The following is a 20,312-nucleotide window of genomic DNA, read 5'->3' as shown; positions in this document are numbered from 1 at the left end:
TTAACAGTTGAATTCATGGATGCCTTTATTCAGAAAGTAGTACTAGACTGACCAAAGTTATCTTGATTCAATTATCAAACCCAACCTACTTATTACTGAACTGTCTGCCAACTTCAAAAGGCACTTCATAAAAATACTGAAACTTTCATTAAAAGTTAAGTTTCAAAAAAGACAGGATGTAACAAATGACTGGATAAGTCCAAGCAGCATGATTCGAAGTCAAAACTCACAGTGAACCACAGTTACCAGTTGCTGAGTGTTGTGAACCCTCAGTGAGTTTTACGGAATATGTTGACACTTCCACCATTGTGCATCTAGAATTGCCTATTAATCATTTTTGCCTCTATTGTGAAATCAACATGAGACATGTACCTACATTTGTCTGTAATAAATTATTTCATTTATGATATATTATTAAAAATATACATAATCTATTGATTTTATCATTTAAAATTCAAAATTGTTAAAAAATTGTAAAATGTATCTTCTAAAGATTCAACACTATAAAATTGCACCAAAATGTCTCTCTTTAACACATTGTGTTCTGCTGTGATGTACTGAATGTAGTTCTACATGGTATGAAATAAGTCAGGCTTAGTAATTTGTTGACCATGTCAGTTACAGCAAGATGGCAATCTACCCTACTGTATAAGGCAATTTACAGTAAACACACAAGTACATGAACCGGTGGGATGTCAAACAGGATACAATTTTGCTTTGGATAGTTAATTTACAATGTGGCAATGTTCCGGCAATCACTAAATAATGTCATTTCTGTTCCTCAGTTATGCCTGCAGTGGAAGACTTGTAAATTATCAACTTGCATACTGAAAAAAGTGTAACTTTGACATTGGAATGAAATTCAGCCTAGGATAAAAATCACTTTTATAGTAAAATTGTTAACAAATCTACTGTAAAGGCATGGGCGAGTAAATTCAAAATATCACAGTTAGTCTAGCAGTACTGCTTTCTAATCTGCCAGTCCTACAGTCTAGTTTGCTCATCTTGGCTGCTAGTCCTGTGGTCTAGTTTGCCAGTCCTACAGTCTAGTTTGCTAGTCCTAAAGCCTAGTTTGCTCATCTAGTTAGCTCGTCCTGCAGTCTAGTTTGCCAGTCCTACAGTCTAGTTTGCTAAACGTGCAGTCTAGTTTGCTAGTCCTAAAGCCTAGTTTGCTCATCTAGTTAGCTCGTCCTGCAGTCTAGTTTGCCAGATGTGTATACATCTCTTATCATAGTAGCACATTGCATACACTGATCTGGTGGACCACTGTAATGGCAGATTCAACCATCCATTACCATTGAGGTAATGCTATAATTTGAACAACAGAATTGTAATTTCAAAACTAATTTTGAGGATGGTATCTGCAAACACTGTGTCAAAGTTTACAACACTGCTTATGCATGTAGTACTGTCAACTTACTCATTTGCATGTACTGTCATATTTAATAATTTCCAAAATTTGAACTGCGACACACTTTCCAAGCTGTATGTATTGGTATATCTGGCCATGCAATGAATGTTATGAGGATTTCAAACATCAGAAATGCATCATCCATATTTTTAAAATCTGTTTTGCAAAGAGCAGCGAGTAATGGATTAAGAATACTTTGCTGAAATTTGAACTGTTCTGGTATCAGTAAATAAATGATTCTGTCTAAAAATTCTGTCACTACTGCTCCTGTAGGTACACAAAGTTGTATTTATTACTCAGGGTAAAATTAAATAGTTTGTCAAATGAACTGACTAACAACTGAACAAGGTCTAAGATGTTGAACTGTGGAATGCTCTGAAATAAAGTCACTATATTCCTGTAAGAACAGATGTTATCTGCAAATGATGTTGATGGACATGAAGGTGTCAAATTCTCAAACAGCTTCCATTTCATAATACTGTCTTCTTTGTGTCAAGGATGTAGTAATGTACAAATATGAGATGACAGTAGCACCAGCGACAGCCATTACCTACAGAATAAACAGTCATGTGTAAATATGTGTACATCAAAGAACATAGCAATAGCACTAACTGCAAGTATTATGATGAGCTGACTAGTTTTTGAAATAAACAAGTCATTGACAATGACATAGTCCCCACTTGAAATAGGGGAGTATTAGTCTTGATGGGGCAGGTAAATGTGGTCTTTAAGAAGTATCACTGGAGTGTATATGTTAAGATCTATGGGCACATAGGTCTATGTTGTTTTTCCCAATTTGAAACACATGAGGCATGTCTAAGTTATGGTTCTAAATCGGGAAAATAGATCAGACCTCTAGCTGTATTGGCCAGCCAAGAAATACATATGTGGATAATAAATGATGTCCAAGATGTGACATCTTAAGGTCTAATATCCTATCAAAATTGAAGGGTATAGAACTTGTGGTTACTGAGTTATGCATATATATGTATAATCAAGGTAAAAAGTCATCGAGGTCACGTGACATTTTGAAAAAAAAATATATTGCTAATTAATCCCTATATGCCAAAAATCAGACATCTAGCTCGATTCGCTTGCCCAGAATTAGATATGTGCATAATCAATGAGGTAAAGCGTGTGTTGTCATAAGGTCGCCCATCCTACTAAATATAAAAGACATAGCAATTGTGGTTACTTATTTATTGACAAAAATGTATGTTTTAGGTAAAAGGTCATAGAGGTCACATGACATTTGATCAAAAAATTTCTATTCTATAGTTATCCCTATATACGAAAAATCAGACATCCAGCTCTATTGGCTTGCTCAGAATTAGATATGTGCATAATTAATGAGGTACAGTATGTGACATCATAAGGTCTTCCATCATACAAAATATGAAGGGTGTACCACTTGTGGTTACTGAGTTATGGACTAATATGTATATTTGAGGTCAAAGATCATTGAGGTCACATGACATCTTGTCAAAAAAATTGTATTGCTAAGTTATCCCTATATACCAAAAATCAGACCTCTAGCTCTATTGGCTTGCTCAAAATTAGATATGCGCATAATTAATGAGGTACAATATGTGGCGTCATAAGGTGTCCCATCATACCATATATGAAGGGTGTAGCACTTGTGGTTACTGAGTTATGGACAAATATGTATATTTGAGGTCAAAGGTCACCGAGGTCACGTGACATTTTGTCAAAATATCTGAGATATCATCGTGAATGGAGGGACATGACCCAATCTATAAGCCCCCTGGACTTCATCCGTGGGGCTAAAAACTGTGTCACCGCATCCTTTTGCTATATGAATATGATGAGAAACTAATTTTTATTTTACTTGGCCTTATACATGGCATTCTATGCAGAGCTGACTTATACATGGGAGTCTATGGACTGCCTTATACATGGGAGTCTATGGACTGCCTTATACATGGGAGTCTATGGACTGCCTTATACATGGGAGTCTATGGACAGCCTTATACATGGGAGTCTATGGACAGCTGCCTTATACATGAGAGTCTATGGAGGTGGAAACTAAAAAGTCCTCTAACATGGCCAAATTTGATCGCATTGTGAAACAAATCGACGTGCATCTGTATGGGGTAGGGTACTATCCCTGTGCAAAGTTTGAAAGAAATTGACCTGGGCATGTCTGAGATATCTGCGTGAACGGACGGACGGACGGACGGACGGACGGACTGACGGACGGACGGACATGACCCAATCTATAAGTCCCCCCGGACTTTGTCCGTGGGGACTAACAAACACCATAATGGCATTACCCTAGTAACTCCATGACAACCATGGTGTTTTGATGCCAATATATATAAAAACACTTAATCTTTGCTGATATTGGTCAGACTGGTATTTGATTTGATGTACATAATGCTGAAGTTTCCATCATAAAGTAATGTTCTGTCCAGCAGAGAAAAATATACAAATATATTGCAGAGGGCTAAATTCTACTGAGCCTAACTTTGAGGATATAATATTGTTATCCTGTAGGTGAATGAATAATTAAGCTTTTTTTACTGCTTGAATATAACAAACATCATACACACATGCAGAGCGGAAAAGAAATAATCAGATGAACAATGGTTTCGGTAGCAAGACACTTGTTGTACCACTTTTCTTCCACTTTTCAAAGAGAAAAATATGGAGACTAGAGCCAACAACTTGCATGTAGTTTACCAAGAATAGCCTTGACAAATTAAATTTTCTACTTCATGTCAAGACGTCATCTACGAAAGCAATGTACAGAGTCTACTTGAAAAACCTATCTTTCTAAAGATTGTGCTGTAAATTCTTGTGATGCACACCACAGTAAAAAGATCCAATAAGTTTATTCAATCCATAGCAATTTAATTTACTTCATCCATGGATTCCTATCAAGTGACTATTTGAAGTTTCAATGATATCTTGAAATTATGAATCAATATCCCATTCATTTCAAAGAAGCATACCTTGATAAGCAGACTGTATCTATTCCACAAATCTATCAACTGTATCCGAAGTAAAGCTAGACTGCATGGTACAAAGGAATCTTCGTTGTTATGGTCTCGACATCTGCAACATAGAGATGTCATCAATAAACAACTGAGAGTGATTGGCTTGTCAGGTTGGCATAAATGATATTCAAAAAAAGTTATGAATATGATATTTGTATGTTGTGTGGTTCAACTCATTTGCATGTACAAATGTGCATTGTCATCAAAATTTTGAACTTCATTTCATACATTCCATTTTATTTATTCAATGTTTAATCTGATTTATATTATACAAGTCATTGTCAATGACATAGTCCCTGCAAAATATAAATTCTGTAACTGTAATAGTCGCGCCAGCGGCTTACTGACTACGCATGCGCTTATTCATAATATACTATGCGAGTAACCGGAAGTGTACCCTTCTTTCTCATTGGGCGCCGCCATGTTTTTTTTTTTAGTACTCGTAAATAAACAAATACTAAACAAATTATTATGATATAACATGCCTTTTATAAAATATACCTCTTTTATTAGCCAGTAAATGTTATTATACACCTTGTCGCTGATACAAAGTATCGTTGATACAGATAAAGGGAGAAAACTGTCGTGCATATGGACGGGGGCATACGCAAAGAATGCTGGGATTGAATTATAGAAGAGCGCCCCCTGTGTCAATAATTAGATTCAAAAATTGCAAGTCTTTAGACGGAACGCTATAGTTTTCAGCTTGCAAGTGGAAGGTGGGCAGTGCGGTTACCATTGCAATGATAATTATTGCATAATACGTCCCTTGTTTAACGCCATAGGCTGTTATCATTGTAAAAATTGCCAATTTTTGTCCAAAATTTTTACACGCTACAGAAAATCTATACCTGCCCTGCTGCAGGGTTTGACGTCGTGTAAGTACGTGAACTGCTTTCATCAGAGGGAAACTGGGGATAGTTGTCATATAAACGTTTATGAAGTAACAATTACAGTTTATCATGAATCAATACAAATAACATTGCCAATCTTAACCCCTGGCGCGACACCAAGGGCTGAGCCCTATATAATATTACATTGAAAGAGCATAAATCCAATAGTTGAAACATGCTTCAACACAAGAAATCATAGTGGTCATAGTTACATACATTCACCAAAAAACACTTCTGTAGCATTGATAGGACGACCACAATAAGGTATGTGCATAAAGCTCAGGCAGGGGCCCAGGAAAGGGTACATGGCCAAGTCGCCCAGACAGGCCTTGGATATGCTGTTGGGCATATTTTATTGTATGATAATTTTTTTAGTTCAGCCAGGTAAGCCTTTGATCTGTTGAAATCGGGTACGCTTCACTGTAGTCTGCCCAAATCGGATAGGGTTATAGTATTAACCTTGTGAAAAGTGGACTGGGTTTGTCCAATACCACACCTTGCTGTACAGCCTATAAAAAGAATGTTTTCTTCAGGGCCATCAGTATGGACAACTTGTGGTTGTTGTCTTGAGTAAGAAAAAAATCAGACCCTAAGCCTAAGCACATCCTCCAAAGAGAATATCAAAACAATAAAATAAATGCACACACCCATCTCCCCAACTTACACTTACACAGAGACCAGAATGAAAGTTACAATAGTACAGAAATTATTTTTTAAGAAATAAGAAATAAGTGTAAATACTATGAATAATGGACAAAGACTCTGCTTATTTTAATTTAATTTATTTTTATTCAAAGCTGATCTCCTCTTCACCTGCAAAAGAAAGCGTAAAATGCACAAAAGTTGCTTTCTATGAAGTACAGTGCGTTTCACCTAGGTACCGCAACTCAGAGTATGAGACGGACACACTTCACCTACAACACGAACGTCTAGCTTGAAAGTCACCTACTCATTGATTAATTACAGTAAACCAGTATGGGGCAGCCGCTCTGTCTAGACTGAGAGATACACTTTATCTACAATGTGTGACTTTTTAGTTAGTTTCTGTTGACAATACCTTCACCTCTTGAACTCTTAGCTGAAATTGTAAACATAGGGCCAAAGTCCCTGAAGCTACAATAGACATGGATACAAAATTAAGTATTTCCTGACTGTATGAAATTATCTCACTAAGGTCATCCTAGGGACATGTAAACCAAATATTAAAGCTGTCTGACCAGCGGTTTTGGAAAAACAAGCGACTAAACAGTTGACAGAGCTATGCTGTGTTATGTAGACAATAACCTTTTGTGACACATGTATTGATGAAGAAGGTGGGTATCTTTGATGGCTCATTTCAGGATGACCTGACCAAAAATGGAAAAAAAAATTCCGTAAAAATACAGATTTGCATATTTCATCACAATTTTAACAAATCTAAGTTGGGTTATCCCTAGGGACCTGTAGACCAAATAACAAAGCTGTCTGACCAGTGGTTATGAAGAAGATTTTTTACCAAAAAACGCCATTAATTTGCCTATTTTCAACAATATCAAAAAATTAAAAAAAAACAGTTTCTCAAACTCATATTTTTCATATACACAACAAATATCAAATCAGTAAGTACTGCAGTTCTCAAGATATTTGAGTGGACGGAAGCCTCACAAACGGACATACATACATACATACATACATACATACATACAGACTGATGCCGGACGGATACCCATCCCACTAGTTTCTATAGACTATAGTCTATAGTAGCTAAAAAACCCCAGCTACATTGTAGATCAAGTCTAGCCAACTGTTTATCTCTCAGTCAAGACAGCGGCTGCCCATGCTGGTTTACTGTAATTAATCGATAAGTCGCTGGCTTTGAAATGTGTTGTGATACCCAAGATAATCGGGTGTTTTGTACGTGAAATTTGTTCATCTCATACGCTGAGTTGCGGTACCTAGGTGAAACGCACTGTAATGTTGAATGGAAACTTCCATATACAACATGTGCCACACATCATTCAAACGGAAATTTTCAGCCCTGAAAAATAAGTTTTACTTGCTGCAGCCAATTTCAAACCATTTTTTAGCAAATCGAAAACAAAACAAACACAGGTTATTTTGATCATCTCATCATCCATTGAAAAGTTCTTTTTGATCATCTCATCATCCATTGAAAAGTTCTGGCCTCAGAAAAAAAACAGAATGGCTCAAAATATGAAAAAATTGCAAAAAAATGGCTGCTAGATGACCATTTTGGCACATATCATGACAAAAATTGACATGCATATGTATAGCACATTGTATAGTAGAGTCAGACTCGAAAAAAACGCAAAAAAATGGCTGCCAGACGGCCATATTGGGGGCGTATCGCAACAAAAATTGACATGCATATGTATATCATAGCACATTGTCCTTGTGCCAAGTTTGAACAAAATCAGATCAGGCATGTCTGCGTAATAGAGTTAGACACAAAAAAAAGCGACAAAATGGTTGCCAGATAGCCATATTGCGGCGTATTGCAACAACAATTGACATGCATATGTATGTCATAGCACATTGTCCTTTTCCAAAGTTTGAACAAAACAAGCCTGTGCATGTCTGAGTAATGGCTCTAAACATGAAAAAATCATAACAAAATGGCCACCAGGCAGCCATATTGGATCATATCGCAAAACAAATTGACAGGCATATGTATCCCAGAGTACCTTGTCCTTGTACCAAGTTTGAATAAAATTGGGTCTTGCATCGTTGAGTTACAGCTGCGGACACACGGACGCACGGAACCCAATCTAATAGTCCCCCCGGACTACGTCGGCGGCGACTAAAAAGGAAACCACTTCTTTGAGACAATAAGGAGTGCTTGTTTATTGAAACTCACCTCTGATAAAGGTCTATGAGTATTGCTTGTTTGTCTGTACCATTGTAAATATTTTCTGGCATTCCAAGTAACTGCCATGTAGACGTGTTAATGTAAGTATCTTCCTCAACCAGATATGCAAGGTTGAATAAACCCTACAAAGACAAATACCATGAAATCAGATAGGAAACAATCAACATAGCATGGTAACAGTATGTCTGTGATCAGGCAGAGTACACTTATTTCATACATGTATACAATATCATAAACAAGAATATGGTGTGTTGAAAATTGCTAAATAACTTGAATTTCTGGAGCTGAATTGCAAATGTATTTGTTGGTCATGAAAATATTATGGCAGAATTGCTATAAACTGTAAATCAACACACCCTTGACTTGGACTGTGAAATGTCTGGTTATAAAAATCTGAGGTAACACTGGTCTCCTGTGACTCTTTGATGATGAGATTAAATGTTGTAGTCTATCATGGGATGTACAAATTTCAAATGGTGAATGGTAATTCGATGTTATCTACATCAAAATTTCAATTGGTATTACTATCTTATTAATATATAAATACAATCATTCATGTCTTACTCATGTAAATCAATTTGGTTACATTACAACTCTCAACATTTCGTGTCAGTGATGACAAATATGTGAAAAAGACACGTTGCATCATATGATCACATGTCATCTCTGATCAGATAATCATAGGAATTGTCAAAATTTATAAAATGTTAGCAAGCATCTACAATAATTTTGTTCAATAGATATATAAAACCTCCCTTGGGGGAAAAATACTTTGATCATCATCCCTAAGAGTAAGACACAGCTAACTTTGGACCAAGAAATCAGATGAACCATTTTGAAGAAGGAGCTGCAGCGTTCACCTATCCAAGTACAAATTTATCTAAACGTCATGACATATATTTCCTATAATTTAATTGTTAACTTACATGTGGATCATTAGCCTGGGCAGCTTTAACATACATATCAACGGCTGCTGACACATCACGTTTTCCTGTACAGCCATACCAATGATAGTCTCCCATTTTGATCAACGCTGAAATCATAATTTCAAAAAAGCATTCATTAATGGTTAGATATATATGTACAAGTCTTTAAGACAAATACCATGGTTTAATTTAACTACATGTAAAAGCATAGACTGAGACTAAAAGTACCTTTTTGCGAAATTGTATGCATGAAAGGTAAGAGTCAGGAAGAATAGATTGGATGTTAAGCAAAGTCATGATTGAATGCAATCACAGTCATACTGTATAACTGCAAAGTGTGAAGGTTATTGTCTTTGTGCAGAGTTTCAAGGGTAAATTCCAGTCACATCTATGTCATGAGGTCTTGCTGTTGTACCAGGATTGAAAGAAATCAATCAAACAGAATGCAGTACAGGCATGTCTGTACATAGTAAAGACGTGTCTGTGCAACAAAGTTGGACATGAAAGCAACCCACTGGGAAATAGACGTAGATTATATTGCTTAATGTAGACAGAATTGGCCACTGTGAGCAACAACTCCTGACATGAAAACGTTGTACTGAAAAGGCAGCCTGACTTAAATCTGGTTCTGATTAGACAAACAGATGACAATTTATGAGTTCTAATTCAGAACTCCACCTATGGTTTCAACTTAGATGATTGATATTAAACTATATTTGTTCCTTCAATCTGTATAGCACTGTGATCACTTACCGTGTGGGTGTGGACGACCTGCCATTGTGGACAAGTTATAGAAATGTAATGCACATTCTTTCTCAATGTAACTTGTTGTTAGTGAATCCTGCAATATGAATAATTCAAATACATTAAAACTCTGACATTCATAGTAACATTCCACTGTACTAATGCAACTATGTAATTTATTACAGTATACAGCAGCTTTTCATCGATGATTTTGATCAAAGACATCAATCAACAGTAGACTTAGATGTCAAACATTTCTCGCACTGGTTTGCAATCATATTTATTATAATTTCTCCTTAAAGCGTCAAATGACAGAATTCCCACACACTTGATAGATCACACATATACTTTGTAACAGCATTGTAAGTTTGTTAATTCACATTTCCTGATAAGCTGTCTTCGTGTTTCGCACTATCGTACATAATATTGACATTGACAATAAAATGGATACTGATTCAAAATAGATTAATTTAACCATCATAGAAAATATAACAAAAGTTGTAGAATGAATATTAAAAAATATTTGTATTAAACATTGATAACTTACATAGTTCTCATCACACAGGAAAGCTATATTGAATTGAGCAACCTCCAATCCAGACTCTGCCGCCATGAGATAGTACACATAGGCTTTAGCCCTGGTTCCAAAAATAAATGTATAAAACATGGGCACTATCAATTCTACTGTTAGTCATTTATAGCACAAACAATGACTTATCATCTAAATAAAACTGCACAGAGCTACAATTCACAACACAAAATGTTGATGTCATGAAGTACAGATTTCATAATCCTTTTCATGCTTCTCTTTTTTTGACATGTTTACATTTAACCACGGTCCCTCCAAATTTTTGTGGAGGGACAACGATCTTACACTGTTTTCTGAAATTGCCAATATTCATTTTCAATCAACAGTGACTTAGAAGTCAATACAGCTCAATGGTGGTCACACAAAACATTCAGGAAAATAATCTGATCACATATAATGTCATTACACTGATTTATTTGAAGGAACTGCTCAATTTAAGTACATCAAGTCATCAGTGTTTTTATTTCACAAGCAGAAAAATGTTGAATTTTTCAATCTTGTTTTAATTTGTTGTAAACTTTACCTCAGCTGATCAAAATTTAAATGAAGTCATCTCTACAAAGCAAATATCTCTCAAAATATTTGAAAGCTGACATACCATGACTGGTCCAGGTAACTGTCAACTCCTTGTTTTAGTAATTTACCCAAATCAGAACCATATTCCTCTGCAATGTACTTAGCCCACCTGGAATAGTAAGTTAACCAGTAATACCAATAATTGCTGCATGTCTTAATACAGAACAATGTGTGGTACCTGGCATAAATTGAACAATGTGTGGTACCTGGCATAAATTGAACAATGTGTGGTACCTGGCATAAATTGAACAATGTGTGGTACCTGGCATAAATTGAACAATGTGTGGTACCTGGCATAAATTGAATAATGTGTGGTACCTGGCATAAATTGAACAATGTGTGGTACCTGGCATAAATTGAACAATGTGTGGTACCTGGCATAAATTAAACCTATCAGCTGTGTTTCTGGAAATCTTTTCCATTTTGTAAGTGTTTACCCAACTTAGCTATTCTGCATCACTTAAACTTACTATGTCTTGGCAATTGCTAAGGAATTCATTGGATACCACAAAATTTTGTTGCATTCAAAGGTTTCAACAAGACCATGAAATCACTAGATTGATCATTGAATTCGAAGCCTCAGAGAAAACAGAATGATGGTAATTAAATGCATTAGTTTCATCATTTCTATCAGATCGACTGTCATTCTGTTACGATTCTGAATCAAGAACAATACTGTCACTGTAGTCAATCTCCTGATTTCAGCATTCACTCATTGATTTATGAATAAACCACTCTGTTACTGTAATTATCTGGTAAATTCATCTCCAGTAGTTTGGCAGACCATATGATTAAACAATCAACCATTTCATGAATGAAAACATGATTTCATACAACTTACATAACTGCAAACCGTGGATTTCTTTCAATATAGTCTTGTACACCTTGATTGTAAAACTGCGACAAAACTAAACCACCATCCATATGACCATTCACAGCAGCTCTTTGGAAATAATCAAATGCTTTTCTCTGTAAAACAAACAGAAACAAAGTATCTTCAAGTATATCTCAAGATGGCAAGCTAAACAATGAGATTGATCAAACAGTACACAAGATATGCATTTGAAGTAGACCACAGACTGTTATGTTTAAGTAATTACGTATGAACCAAAGGAAGGATGAAAGAAAGAAAGATACACAAGCAGCAAGACAGATAACAGATAGGTGGATAGACAGATAAATAGAGATAGACATAATGAGATAGATAGAGGGGTGGACAGATGGAGAGATTGATCGATGAATGAATAGATACATAGATAGTTGGATAGATGAATGTATAGATGCAATGAATAGATACATAATAATTAGATAGATGAATGTATAGACGCAATGAATAGATACATAGTAATTAGATAGATGAATGTATAGACGCAATGAATAGATACATAGATAGTTGGATAGATGAATGTATAGACGCAATGATGGACAGCTGGATAGATGGATAGATAGACTGTTCAATGGATGGATGATTGGACGGATGGATAGATGGACTGTTCAATGGATGGATAGACGGATGGATAGATGGATAGATAGACTGTTCAATGGATGGATGATTGGACGGATGGATAGATGGACTGTTCAATGGATGGATAGACGGATGGATATATGGATGCTTGGTAATCACACAAAACAGGACAAAACATCAGACAGAGACTCACAGACGGATAGGTAGATGGTTGGTACTGACACACAAAGGATTAACATCCGACATACACAGATAGATATGTTGATTAATTACGGAACTCACCGGGTCAGCCTGTTCACCTGGGTAAGCACCAATATTGTGGAGATGACCTAAGTTAAATGCAGCATCTTTGTTTCCAAGACGATCAGCTTCTTCCCAGTATTCCACAGCTTTTACCTGGTCATCTTCAAACTTTGATGCATGCCATCCTAAAGCACTCAAAGCTGGAGCATGACCCTGACATCAAACAGAAAACAATATTAATATTTCCTTGCAACCAAAACTTCTTTAAAGACAGAGCTGAACTTCTGAATATAGCATTCTCAAGAACAATGAGTATTGAAATGCTGGGCGTTGATGTGTAGGCAGTTATTATCGTTTCATGTATGGACCATATTGTTTGCAGCAATATTAATTTTTGTATATGTCTACCCAAAATTTTCAGCTGTCATATTGTCCACGTTTCATACCAAAGCTGTCATCATCTAGAAGAACAAGAATTCCACATAGTCCAACCACACTTCCTGGCAAAGTGTAAAAATTTAGAGATAAATAGATTCAAATTAAGATAGGTCTTCCTGCCTCCTTGCATTGACTACTTTGCAAATCAAATATCCAAATTAAGTTAATTTTTCAAACAAAATGGGCAAAACACTCATAACTTGTAAGTTCTCACAATGTTTTCTGATAATAATTTACATATTCATTACCATAGTTGAGCAAAATAGTTTTCAGGTTTCAACTTAATTACACATCAGAGCAGATGGATTATCAATCTTTTCACGGCCACTTTGTGGCAAGGTTGTGCCAAGTTGTCAACATGCATATATTCAAGTATGAAAGACATTCTGATGAGTTAGTGTTCCAATAGTACTCTACCTACCATTTCTGCTGACTTGTGGAGAATTTCTACTGCCTTGGAAATGTTCTGTTCTACACCCTGTCCCTGGCAAGTAAAACATCAACAAAGAATTATATGTACTCATGAGGTGTTTTGATTTGCTATGATCTGAACAACAGAATATAGCTTAAATTAACTCTTTCAAAACCACGGTATTGTCCAGTTTTTTACTTTGAAAGTTGGATATTTACTGAGTGAAAAGAGGTAACATTTGAGTTTGAAAGGCATAAAATCAAAATTTTGTTCTACACTGAAAGATTGAGAAACACAGAGGATTTCACAGAGATTACAACTGGTCAGTTAATTTTGCATGAAATTACTTGCTACGATTGCAACTCGACTTATATACTGGTATTTCTAGTAATAAACATCAGAAAATATTGTCAGACACTTTGCCATGTGTATTATCTATGAGGAAAAAAATTACACAGTACCCAATACTTTGTCCAAAAAAGGGTGGTCTGACATGGATTACACAATGTTTGAAAGTTTATCATTTTACTTACCCTCATCAGAATTATTCCATAATCATAGAGTGCAATAGCACTAGCATCTGCAGCTTCAGCTGAAGTTTGATAGTATTGAACTGCAGCTTCCATATTCCTGTCCACGCCTTGTTGACCCCAGAACAACAATCTACCTAATGTAGACTGAGAGGAATACACAAATGTTATGACGAATACACTGTAAGGTATTTTGTTGAGAGTTCATAGTAACATACATGGGTGTTAAACATCATATTCACAGCCACAAGACTAAGCAATATCCATGCCTGTGCTCTCCCTGGCCTTTCAAAATTGTTAGTAAATTTACGAATTTGGTTCAAAATAAATTAGTAAGCACAAATTATGTAATGCTGAGCCCGCCCATTTTCAACAAGCACTTCTCGTACTCAATAAATGATGTTAAGGGTATAGAAATGATGAATGATTTCATTATAGACAAAGGAAAGTGAAAAATTCCTTTTTATTTTTTTTTGACAATGAACACTCATATTTTGATACACATTTTCAAAAGATCCTTTAATTAACACAGTACATCATGGGTCATGAGTGCTTGTAACATTTAGATTTCTTCCTTGTTTCAATAAAGTGTGTCATTTTGGTCAACCGGCCCATGAATGTTATTCAATAAATAGATCTTTATTACACAACATAACATTTTCAAGTGTATTGTGACACAAATTGTAACTCCCTTTGTGTGTGTGGTTAGTGTTTGATGATTATATATATTAATATATGAAGTGGTCATTAATATTATCAGTGTTTGCACAAGTTTTAGATGCAAGAAAATCTCTCCCCTGTTTTTCATATTTGGAAAGCTCTGTTACTTTGAAAGTACGCATGTCATCCATAGGTGTTAGGTGGTACCTCTTGTATAGCTGCAGTCATTATGCCATGTTCATCTCTAAGATTCTTTTAAAACAACCACTGATCTGAACATTTGGCAGTCTGTGGTTTCGCACAAATTTTGTCTCATTATAACATCAAATTTAAGTTCGCAAACTGAGACAGGTGATCCTGCTAATGTTTTCTTAGAGACAGTTATACTTTTAAAACAATGCAGATGATCGTCATTTATTTTTTGTCTGGATAAACGTTTTCGTCTTGGGACTGTGCACAGCATTGTCTTTGGATCATCAAAGAAAACTATCAGTATTCATAACATTTGCTGAGACAGTTTCTTGTAAAATATTTTGAAGGAAACCTGTTAAAATTGGCATGTTCACTGAAAAAAAATTCAATCTGCAGATCGATCGTCAAATGACAAATCTATGACAACTAAGATTTCCGGCTAAGATTTCCGGCTCGTTTCCACCTCCATGCATAGACAAACACTTTGCGGTACGGTACATCGTTCAACCATGGGCGGTCCGGACAGCATGCAGCAGTTCGACTGTCTTTCCGGCTGACTAGCTGTCTTGATCTCTTCTCGGCGGTTTCATTGTTTCCAATTTTTTCATATCAGGTGCCGTTTTTTTGCCCAACTTTCTTTGCCAGCTGAGGATACTATCTATCTGAAGCATTTGTCAGATTTGTAACTGCCCGCTTCCCTCGATCCGCTTCACCCCCGCGTACGTCCATTCGGAAAGTTGACAGCATGTGAGTGTTTGGGTTGGGTATCTCGAAACTACCGTAATGCATGACATCATACCAGTATGAGAGTACACGACCCGGGATCTTGAAACCTTTTCGCGCATGCTCATGTTAGCACAGGTCATAGTCCAAAGCTATTACCACTGTCGATGCGCCGATGATAGGGCAGAGTAGTTTTTGAAAGACGAGATATGACAGTATTTCCCCGGAATTCATAATCTTGACCGAAAATCAGGCTTCAAAAATAACAAAATTGTTCGTAAATGGCCGATCGGGCATGTCTGTTTTTTCGTAAATTTTCATTTTTGCTCGTAATTTACGAACGTTACGAGCGACAGCGAGAGCACAGATGCTGTGTAAATTTGTCTTGTATAAAAGGAAAGTAGCAACAGGTGGTCATTCCCTCCCTTGTTGTAATTGGCCAGTCAGTATGCATTATGGATTCACAACCCAGCTCTGCAGCGGCAGCTCTAGTGATTATTACTTCCCATTGGGATTCTACAGATGCGGCTAGCCAACAGCCTAGGCTTGGTCCTAGTGGCATGAAATTCACAGTTGGAGGTAACTCAGATGCCACCCAAGCACCACAGTGTAACTCAATGTCTGTAAGTGGAGATGCGCCTGCAAGGAGCAGCGCCCCCAATGAGTACCAGCCTCTTGCATGTCATTGAGTCTTTTTTATGCTAGACTTTTGGTAGATTTTCCCAAGACTTTTGGTAGATTTTCCCTGTTCACATCTTGTAACTGCGACCAGCAATTGTTGTTGTAGATTTTCCCTGTTCACATCTTGTAACTGCGACCAGCAATTGTTCACTTTCTGAGGCTTTTATATATACTTATACACATATAAGCCATAATGCTGATGACTGGTTTTTCACTCAAGTGTTGTTTTTGAACAGTTAGCTAACATACTAACATATTGAATCTTACAAACTCGGTACAATCAATGTCATTGTTACAGGTTGTATTAGATAAAACGATCCTTGTACCTTTTCTTGCCTGTTCTTGGAAGTGATGTAACTATGTTGGTAATTATATATGTGAAAGGGTACAAAAACTGTAAGACAAGTGTGACAGCAAGTCTGAATGACTTCCAATCAGTCATAGTCATACAAGTTCAAGATTTCATATTCCTATGTCCCTGGTAAGCTGGGAGCATGATAACATCAAATCAGAGAAATTTATTGATGACAAAAGTGTTTTCTACAATAAAATAAAATAACAGCAATTTTCTCAAGTATAGAACGAACGCGAGAAACACTCAAATGGGCTGAGAACTAATGTCTCAAATTCGTTGGGGAATTTTGTCTAACACTCGCTTTCGGCTCGTGTTAGACAGAAATTCCCAAACAAGTGTGAGACACTCCATCTCAGTCCACTAGGGTGTGGGATTCTATTGTCCTCCTTTTTCAGAAACTGTATTTTAAATGATATCTGAAAACGAGTTTCTTTGCTTTCTAATCATAGTCTTTTCTAGCACTGTTTTTTTTTTTGAGTGACTAGCCCTCTTACCACAACATTCACTATTCAAATCCAACTATATGGGATTTCTGGAAAGGTTGTTTCCACGTGATTTTGAATTTGATGGCTCCATATACACTGGGCAGCACTGTGAATTTTTTGCCATAACATTTTTGTTTCCAGCCGTTATATCACACAATGCCCACAAATATCACCACTACCATATATGAAGACATGAAGCAAATCAAGCATACTGCTGTTTAGTCATTTTTTTCAATTATTTCATAGATATTCCATGAATCGATATTTACCTGTGCATCTCCTACGCCATGCTTTGCTTGATATTTCAACCACACAAAATAGTCTGCAGATTCTCCTTTGTGTATATCCAATGCTGCTTTGTCAGTCAGTCTCACATGTTCTGTGTAAATCTACAACAAAATGTCATCAATAAATGGCAGCTCACAACTCAAGACAGCTTGAACACAATGTGTGGACACAGCTCACAACTCAAGACAGCTTGAACACAATGTGTGGACACAGCTCACAACTCAAGACAGCTTGAACACAATGTGTGGACACAGCTCACAACTCAAGACAGCTTGAACACAATGTGTGGACACAGCTCACAACTCAAGACAGCTTGAACACAATGTGTGGACATAGCTCACAACTCAAGACAGCTTGAACACAATGAGTGGACACAGCTCACAACCAAGAAAGCTTGAACACAATGTGTGGACACAGCTCACAACTCAAGACAGCTTGAACACAATGAGTGGAAACAGCTCACAACTCAAGACAGCTTGAACACAATGAGTGGACACAGCTCACAACTCAAGACAGCTTGAACACAATGTGTGGACACAGCTCACAACTCGAGACAGCTTGAACAAAATGTGTGGACACAGCTCACAACTCAAGACAGCTTGAACACGATGTGTGGACACAGCTCACAGCTCAAGACAGCTTGAACACAATGTGTGGAAATAGCTCACAACTCAAGACAGCTTGAACACAATGTGTGGACACAGCTCACAACTCAACACTGCTGTTCAGCTGATGAGTACTGGCTGGAAATTTCAATCTGATCTTCAACAATATCTGTGATGTCACAAGATATACTGTATGGATACATTCTAACAGTTGCAAAGTGTATAAGTGTATAAAGGAGATTTGTTGGATGATAACAAACAAATGTGATTACTCTTTTTATGTATTTTTATGTCATGAAATACTTCCAAAATATTGACTAAAAATACCGCAATTATATGGTGTCGCTCACATTTGATCAAAATTGGTACATATCAGTATGGGTACCAAAGATCAACAATATATGTTGTTTCTATCTGTTCAGTGCAGGAAAATTCTACGTTGATGTTATGACAATGATTTCTGCACAGTACAACCAGAAAAATAACAACAAGAAATATTTAAACCAGAAAAATAAGAATGACAAAAGTAATTAAAGGTCTGAAACTTAAGGTACTGGAGGTCAACTTTAGCAACATGCATAGCAGAAAGGCAGCTAGTAGCCCCTCTTAGTTTGACCATAGACGGTCTTCCTCCCCTCTACTGATGGTCTTCCTCCCCTCTTCTGTCTATGGTTTCAGCAGGTCTGTTAATATGTAACAGTTCATAAACAATGACAGGAAATGAGTCAAGTCAGTGGAGTTAGCCTGTCTTTAACTGACATGCCACCACTCCTGCACATTTGCAGGATTTCCCTTTTTCTTACCTCATTTGCACATTTTTGACACTGATGTGTTCATTTGAACAAATTCACATCTCAACCCCTACATCTACCTGTACACCAAATACTGAGACAGTAGCTTTGGCGGTATGGGAGCCTTTGTGTGTGACGGACATACCGGGGTACATCCGCACATACCCACAAATATACAGACATACAGACATGCAAATCAGATGCAAATGAACTGATTCAGCTTATTCGATAACCTCACATTGGTATACCAAAAATGTGAGCTAAAAACTTCAATACAGTGATATTGTCATCATAAAGATAACTATACTACTCTGAGTTTTATCATTTCTAGGAGACACAATTAAATCATTGACATAATTATTTGGCAGATACCAAAAACTGTTCCATCACTTTCTATGTATGTTCTGTCTGCATGTCAAGTTCAAACAAAGTTTTGTCAATATACTTTCATGGTGCATTATGACAAAGATATCAGAGAAACTTTACAAAAATATTCAATGAGTTTGCATCTTTGTCCCTGTAAATAATCATAGTTTTAAAATAAATATTGCAATTTATAACCATACATGAAAAAATACAACTGCTAAAGTGGATTTTAGGTCTATGCATACACCATAGTATCACACGTACAAATTACTATTAAAATTGAAATCTACTTACTCCTTGTGGATTGTGAACTTCCCTGTCTTTGGCTGATTGCTGGGCGACATTTCTGTAATAATCTGTGAAAGACAGTCAAGAATACATGTTGACATATTCATATGTAAATGCAAAATATATCTTCCCTATTCAAAAGCACAGTGGTTCCACTGTATCACCGGAATCAATGGGATTAAATGAAACTGTGATTAGAAAAAAGACTCAATAAAAGTCAATTAAAACAGATTCAACAAAAATGCAGATTTTATATCACTGTACTGCACTAGTATCAGATAATGAGGATAATTCTAATGTCTAGCATAGAATAAACACAATCTATACACGTTTACATGCTTCAAAGCAGTTTCACTGTTAAGTAAAATTGGTCTTATGCAAAGTGGTTTGACACAAATCCAATGATTAATACAGCATGGTTTCTTTGAAACAGAGAAACTGTATGAAACCTGATATACACTTTTAGGTTGATACAAAATTAATGTCTCATTTGTCTTTGATATGAAAATCACAATTATTGGGTAATGATCAAGTATCCACCAGATAAATGTCACATCATACACTTACTGAATGAATAGTCATAATCCTTAGGATATCCATCCAATCCTAAATAATGCTTGTTACCAGATGCCATCAATGCTATCTTATAATTACCAAGTGTTGATATCAGTAAATATAGCCAGCCCTGTCAATGAATTGACAAAACAACATCAGTTCATTTTATACTGGTACACAGTGTTCAAACCATTTTGAAGTTGGCTG

The 20,312-nt window shown here is 36.4% G+C and overlaps 1 protein-coding gene across 2 annotated transcripts in view; it reads right to left on the bottom strand.

The window, feature by feature from the left end:
* Positions 1-20,312, bottom strand: part of LOC139116218 (protein sel-1 homolog 3-like) — a 39,702-nt gene continuing 19,390 nt past the window's right edge. For both annotated transcript variants that reach the window (XM_070678784.1, XM_070678785.1), the window contains exons 10-23: positions 20,118-20,235; positions 19,557-19,618; positions 17,482-17,601; positions 14,120-14,263; positions 13,596-13,658; positions 12,776-12,949; positions 11,870-11,997; positions 11,051-11,137; positions 10,411-10,501; positions 9,873-9,960; positions 9,120-9,226; positions 8,182-8,315; positions 4,387-4,489; positions 1-1,961 (exon numbers count right to left, since the gene is read on the bottom strand). In XM_070678784.1, the coding sequence (XP_070534885.1) occupies positions 1,866-1,961; positions 4,387-4,489; positions 8,182-8,315; positions 9,120-9,226; positions 9,873-9,960; positions 10,411-10,501; positions 11,051-11,137; positions 11,870-11,997; positions 12,776-12,949; positions 13,596-13,658; positions 14,120-14,263; positions 17,482-17,601; positions 19,557-19,618; positions 20,118-20,235 (1,515 nt within the window). In that variant the 3' untranslated portion in view covers positions 1-1,865. The remainder of the gene's footprint in view (positions 1,962-4,386; positions 4,490-8,181; positions 8,316-9,119; positions 9,227-9,872; positions 9,961-10,410; positions 10,502-11,050; positions 11,138-11,869; positions 11,998-12,775; positions 12,950-13,595; positions 13,659-14,119; positions 14,264-17,481; positions 17,602-19,556; positions 19,619-20,117; positions 20,236-20,312) is intronic.

Source organism: Ptychodera flava, chromosome 17 (assembly GCF_041260155.1).
Source record: "Ptychodera flava strain L36383 chromosome 17, AS_Pfla_20210202, whole genome shotgun sequence".
Taxonomy (NCBI): domain Eukaryota; kingdom Metazoa; phylum Hemichordata; class Enteropneusta; family Ptychoderidae; genus Ptychodera; species Ptychodera flava.
The sequence above is the reverse complement of the archived record's forward strand: the minus strand, read 5'-3'. Positions and strand labels throughout refer to the sequence as shown.